At 33.5% G+C, this 6,994-nt stretch overlaps 1 protein-coding gene across 1 annotated transcript; it reads right to left on the bottom strand.

The window, feature by feature from the left end:
- Positions 1–1,216: 1,216 nt before the first annotated feature.
- Positions 1,217–5,314, bottom strand: LOC110698627 (protein NUCLEAR FUSION DEFECTIVE 4-like). The gene is made up of 2 exons (XM_021876095.1): positions 4,334–5,314; positions 1,217–2,988 (listed from the first exon to the last, which is right to left on the bottom strand). Exons 1-2 carry the CDS (start codon positions 4,704–4,706, stop codon positions 1,553–1,555), a joined length of 1,809 nt encoding a protein of 602 aa, XP_021731787.1. The 5' UTR covers positions 4,707–5,314; the 3' UTR covers positions 1,217–1,552.
- Between the last annotated feature and the right edge of the window lie 1,680 nt (positions 5,315–6,994).

The following is a 6,994-nucleotide window of genomic DNA, read 5'->3' as shown; positions in this document are numbered from 1 at the left end:
ATTCGCAAGGAAGCTTTGTCATTCTTATAGAGTTACAGACAACTGTTTATTTCTTAAAGATTGTTTTATTTTTATAAATAGTAGTACTTTATTGTTTGTTACTCTCCACCATTATTTGTGACATGTGAGAGTTTTTCGGATCAAATAAATAAAATAATACGAGGAGGGAGCGAAAGTTATTGTTAAGCAAGATATTATCCTTTTGTATATATGTTAGAGAAAAATAAAATTAAGAGAAATTCTGAAGACTTTATAAACAAATTGAAAAATAGAACAATAATTTTTGTAAGAAAATGGAGACTACAACAAATATAAAAGGAAAAAGAAAAAAGGAAAAGGGAAAAGGAAAACAAGAAGATGTCGTCTTTAACATAATCATAGAAAGATCACTCAAAACAAGTCGTGTATGTAGAAATATTTAATGCATGGATCAGAAGAAAGATGATAATTGATGTTTTATCTTGTGCTTTTGCTTTAATAATCATGTTAACGCGAACCACAATGAAGTAATACCTGACTTTGTTTATGAATTACAAATATTGGTTAAAATGCAATATTTAACCAAAGAAAAAGTTAAAATATCTATATTTTCTCCTTTTTCAACAGAAAATAAAAAAAGTAAATTCTATTGTAGAGCCATATGCAATGTGAAAAAGATGCACGCTTGAAACGTCTTATTGTAATGCCCGAAAGTTTGGATAGGAGGGGAGATTTCATGAGTTTTCTTTACCTGCTTTGAGTAACACGTACAAAAATGAAAGCGAGTACATTAAAAGAGGGTTAAAAAAAGTATAAAAATTATTACATATACGAATTATAAGAAATGCAACCTTGCCAAGCAAAAGTGCATAATATTAATAGTACTCTACTAAGAGTACAACACGAGTAAAAACAACCCAGTATAGTCTGTAGATAATTTAATTACTATAATGTCATGTTATATGTTTGCTAAGCAATATGATATATTGTCAAATTAATGTGAACGGCTTGACTTTCTCATTCATATGTGAACAAGATATGTAGTTACAAGGATATTCCTAACCGTAACATATTTAGGAATAAGATAGAATATTAACATAACTAGGAAATCTAAAGATATTATACAAAATTCCTAATTATTATGTTAACATATATCGATTATTAGGAGTTCCTCTACGTACATACTATAAGAAGTAGTACACTACTATAAGAATTACTGGGAGTCCGATGCACCTGATGATCAAAGTGATCTAACTATGCATACACGATTACACGGGCTACACCATTAGCACTACATATGCATGACATCAATCCTAAAACATGTTTCAATTTATTTTTATACGTCTACTACTAGTATACAATACATTAGTAGTTACAATAGTTTTTTTGTTAACACCTCTCAACCGAGTTAATAATACACGTGAGCACACTATATTCATGGTACACCTAAAATGATAGGAATTCCTTATCGTCTGCCCCATTTCTAAGGATCCTTGCATCTAGTATGGATCATATTGATCTGTGCAGGGTTACAACCTAGTAGATCCTTCTTACCAATAAACAATGAAATTTCCTACCCTTTTGCCACCTTCATTCCCGGCTTCTTACTTCCATCATCCGATACTACGACACCACCTACCAATTCAGCCTCCGCCGTACTATCTGTCTCCCTAAACTTTCTATAAATATCACTCTTGTAAAACTTTCTTGTTCTAACAACCAAGATCAATGAAAACAACATACTAAAAATAGTTGCTGCTGTGATCACAAAAAATGCCAAGCGAAAACATTCTGGGCCATTACAGTTTAACTCTTCACCCTTTTTCCTGATCCGGCCCAAGGCCTGTATTTGTTTTTGGGCCTCTCTATCATATAAGTAGCCAGTTAGTCTAACATTGAGAATGTAACCTCCTATTGGGCTTGCCACTGTACCCAAATTGTATAAAGTTGCGTAGTATTTAAGCCCATACAATTCAGAGATAATGGCAAATAGCAAAGGCCATTGGGCCCCATAGCAAAATCCCATAACCACGGTCGCAACATAAAGCCCATTTCGAACATCGAAAGCAATGATAAGGTGTCCAACACAAGAGAGCAATAGTGTAAAACTCAACACAAGAGGCCTTGGAATTTTGTACTTCTTTAGCAAGTGTTCCGAACCAAAACCTGCCACGACGCGACCTAAATAGTTCCATATACTCACTAGGGATATAAAAGTGCTAATGCTACGGGCCGGGTACCCAAGTGACATTCCGATTTGGCCCAAGTTGTCAATGGCGGTCAATGTGCCACCAAGTCCACTTATAATAGTAATAACCAAAATGAGCATGTCTATGTTGAAAATCGCTTGTAGTATGGTGTAATCTTCCCCTCGATCTGGAGAACGAAATATGTTTTGAAAACATGAGTCTGCCTCTCTTTCTTTCTCAGGCAACTCTACCACAGATGAATGAGGCGCCGAGTTTGAAACACCCATAACTTCACGCTCCTTATCTTCACCATTGTTTACCACAATATTAACATTGGATACACTCACCAACTCCTCTCCACTCGTCTTTTGTACCTTGTACTCTTCTTTAATCACGGTGTAAAGAGGTAAAAGGAGCAAAAGAATAACTGCTATACCACTCCCAATGTACTCACCTCGTGTGAAGGTTTTGGTGTTTTGAAGTATGATCATAACCATGAGAAAACCGGCGAGGCCAAGGGACATATAAAGCAACTCGTAGAAAACATTTACCTCATTTTTTCGACGTACAAGTTTCAAATATCGGATTGTACGTAGGAATGCAAATGAAATCGCGGCAGGTAGCCAACCAATGAAGAGGATTAAGGCCGTGGAATTTTTACCATTATCACCGTACAATGCATAGTAGAGTTGCGTTATGATAGCACCACTTAGACCAACAAAGCCCTTTAGCAAGCCTAAGACAACTCCTCGGCTTTCGGGGAAGTTCTTCACACAAGTAACAAGTGCACCAGTATTTGAAAAGGCTTGCGAGTTTGCACCTACATATACAAGTATAAGCATGACATTATTATTAGTGTTAGATTAGTGAGATTATTCTATTAGACTTGGCAAAGGACTAAGGAAAAATCTTATATCGTATTGACTTGTTTGTTGATCACATCGTTTTCAACCAAAGAATAATTGGGTTTGGAACTTTTGATTCATAAAATTATGGAAAGTTGACAATTCATATAAGGATTTAAACATTATAATTAATTTATAAATTTTTGGACACACCATATCATTTAAGTTTTTGAAATTTTTATTTAAACTATTGGCCTAGTTTTTGGAAGTTTATGTGTTGAATTGTGTGGGCTTATTACGGTGAAACAGATTCACCTTATAATTCTAGCTTCATGAAATTCTTATCCTTTGTTCGTTTTACATAATGGTGAAATGTCAAAAACTAACCCAGCCCGACTTAACCCGAAGGTCGGTGATCCAATTCGGGATTTGATCTCTAGATGTGCACAATGATTTTTCACGACTCAAACCCGAACTAGACCCAACTCAATTAGACCCAGTCAAACTCGATCTAGTGACCCGAATTAACATCTCCATGTAATATCACTAGATCCCAGTTCCACATGTTATATACGAAGTATATAGCTATGTCAAATCAGAATTTTCATGTCTCTTGTACAAAACTTACTTGATAGAAACAAGATAAAGTAGGTGACAAGTTTGAAGGTAATTATTTTTTAATTCTAGCTTAACATGTAGATGTAAAAATTGTCATGCATGGTTTTATTATTACTTAGCTTAATTACAAAGATAGATTTACATGTACATGATTTGTGATTAAATTCCAAAAAACATCTGGGACAACTATTTTAAAGTGTACATGTTACAAAATAAAGATGTGTTTTAAGTTGACACTATACTCTTCGAAAGTTAATTGGTTTATAAATTAGTGATAGACAAATCACGTTGTATTTTGGTCCTACATTGTTTGTTTAAAAGATCGTGAATGGAGGTGTCCACAGTTCACTAGCCTAACTCATGGGACCAAAACAACTCTCTTGTTGTCACTTGTTAAGATGTAAACAGTTATAGCATCATCCAAGACCTCAGAATTGCGAGTTAAGACAAAGAGATAAAGTCAATTTATATGAGTGAGGCTAAATTTGTTTTAAAGATATAGAGCATATACCATATATCTTATAATCATTAAACACGTAATTTTCAAAGATTCAATCGAAGATAAGAATGCATACATAAAGATAAGGTATGTCTGATAATGCTAAGAGCCATATATATACTTGAAAACACATATGGATCACATAATTTTTGAATGTGAGCTTACTATAAATAGGATTATACTAAATTATAATAAACACGTACCTACACAAATGTACAAGCACATTTGCCAAATAGCAGGCTTAGGGATACGACTAGTAACGGCGAGCCACATCATGAAGTAACCAAAGAAGTTGAGGACAGCACCAACGATTAGAACCACCCAAGGTGGGGCGACTTCCATTAGTAGCCCTGAGGGCACCCCGGCAATAGATCCCAAGTCCTTAAAGAAGCTAAGGAGGTTAAGGGTACTTTGGTCATACCCTAAGGATTGTTTTATGTCCTTAGAGTACAACCCAAACATGTACGTGGCCCCTGCCGTAGACATCACTAGGAGGGAGGAAAACACCATGAACCATTGCCCCGTTAAGACACGCATCACCAAGCGGGGGTGGCCACCACCGCCTTCGACCACCATGATTAGGTGTCTATCCTAAGATTATGGGATTATATGTTTGAGACTTGAGAGGGAGATATAGTTGAGTTTAACAAAAATGATGTGAAAATATGTGTGGAAAGGTAGGTTTATAGGTAGTAGAGAATACTAGTGGTAACAAGGACTAACAACGAACATGTTGATATGAGAAACATAAATGATGATAGTGATCTTCTGATCGATATAGTGGACCAATTTATACGTTAAAAGTTTGATTAGTCAGAATCATACAGTAATGATTTAGCCATTTAGCTGTTGGGATGAACAAAGTGAGGGACCTTAGTGTTGTAACATGTTGAGCTCGTAAAGGAATAAAAACTTTGGTGTAATTAACGGGTTTGCATGATATTATTTTGATGTTAATTACTATGATCAATTGTTAGATTAATCCTATTGGTTAAGGTATATGGAAGGTAAACTAGATATGACTATTTGAGTCGAATATCGTCTATACCAAAATTTAAAGAAATCAATTAGAAGGAAAAGGAGTAGACCAATAAGTATGATAATTTAGATTTAAGGTAGCTTATGGACTACTATATAAACTTAAGGTAGTTTGTACTTCGTAATAGTTTGCTTCGATATGATATTTCATTTGATTTTGAGCTATATATGAAGTATATGCCTTTTTATTTATATTATATTCTTCTCAATACAACTCATGTTCTTTAGTTTTTGAATTAAAGAAGAATATTTATTTGAATTTGAATTACATATCCTTTGGGTTTAGTTTGGACGTGAAATTATGTTATTTTTGTCTAAACTACATTCTTTTTTTTTGCATTTGGGTTTTATCATTCTAACCATTTTAACTATTATTTATTTCCATTTAATATTTATGTTCAGTGTTTTGGCCTGTCTAAATTTTCATATGCATAGTGACCATTGTGCCACAAACCAATACTCCATCCGGCCTCCCATTTTTTTAAGTGCTCATTGGCTCTCAATTCTCATACCTTTGGGCACATAATTTTAGGCAAAATAAAATAATATGGAGTATATGAGTAGGTATGGTTAGAGATAAAAAATTTGAAAAAGTAGGAGAGAAAAATATGAATGAGGACCACTAGAAATAATGTGAGAGAGAGGAAATATTGTAAAAGGATAGTGGAGTTAAAAAGAAGAGAGATATAAAAAATATAATATGAGTGGGATTTTTCACTTTTGATAATGGTGCACTTAAAAAAATAGCCATATTTAAAAAGTGGAGCACTTACAAAACACAGAGGGAATAATTAAAATCAAAATATCCGGATATATTTTACATGCATCCTTAAAAAAGTGCTTGAAGAATTCAAGGATAGAGACTATAGAATGGCCTTAAAGAGTGCTTATCTCCACAAGATAAGATTCAAACGAGGTATACACATGAGCAACAATGAAACTTTCACCCGATTTTTATGTTCTTGTCACTACTCACTAGACTTATTTTCACTAAGTAGTAGTAGATGATGTTTAAGGCAGGCCAGGTCAAATAATGACCATGATCTTGTCACAAATCACTTCACCTATCCTTTCATTGTGTTTAGTCCATTACATGCCGTGCCCGGGAGTACCTAATTATATTACACAAAATTGCTACTTGTATTACAACTTGTTTAATTTTAATTAATTATACGTAACATATTCATTTAAACAAGTTTTAATAAATATATATATATACTTTCTCTACATATGCCCACTTTTCAATTTAAGGTTTTAATCACTTTCACTATACCATATAATATTCTACCTTTATTTTCATTCACAGATTCACTCTTAATTTATTATTTATTTATCTTACTCTTACAAATATTTAATTTTAGCATCATTTCTCTTGTTTGATTTTTCTACTTACACCCTTTTTTTTTTTTTAACTCTTGTTTGATTTTCTTTTTCTTACCCCCATTTCATTAATTTTTTTAATTTTTTTTTTATGAAAAAATAAAACAAAAGGAGTACTTTTCTATATCTACTTGCGGACTTGCCCACATGGCCACACACATGAATGTACATAAATGACGAATATATTGACCGGCTGATTAGCTAAACTTGCCGAAATTGCGGTCATGACATGCTGCATCTTCTCTATTTCTTCCATGCATTTATTGATAAGAATTTGGTACTATTTCTATTTCAAAAACCATCTAAAAATCTCAAACATCAAGTAAATTCCATCCACTTGTTTAAAGGAGAGGTATAGACTGTAGAGATGAGATTTAAATCCATAATCTTTTTGTTACGCTGATTTTGATATCATGTTAGAGTACCAATTTAAACAAAAATTTATA

Source organism: Chenopodium quinoa, unplaced genomic scaffold (assembly GCF_001683475.1).
Source record: "Chenopodium quinoa cultivar QQ74 unplaced genomic scaffold, ASM168347v1, whole genome shotgun sequence".
Lineage (NCBI taxonomy): Eukaryota > Viridiplantae > Streptophyta > Magnoliopsida > Caryophyllales > Amaranthaceae > Chenopodium > Chenopodium quinoa.
This window is presented reverse-complemented; position numbering and strand designations above follow the sequence as displayed.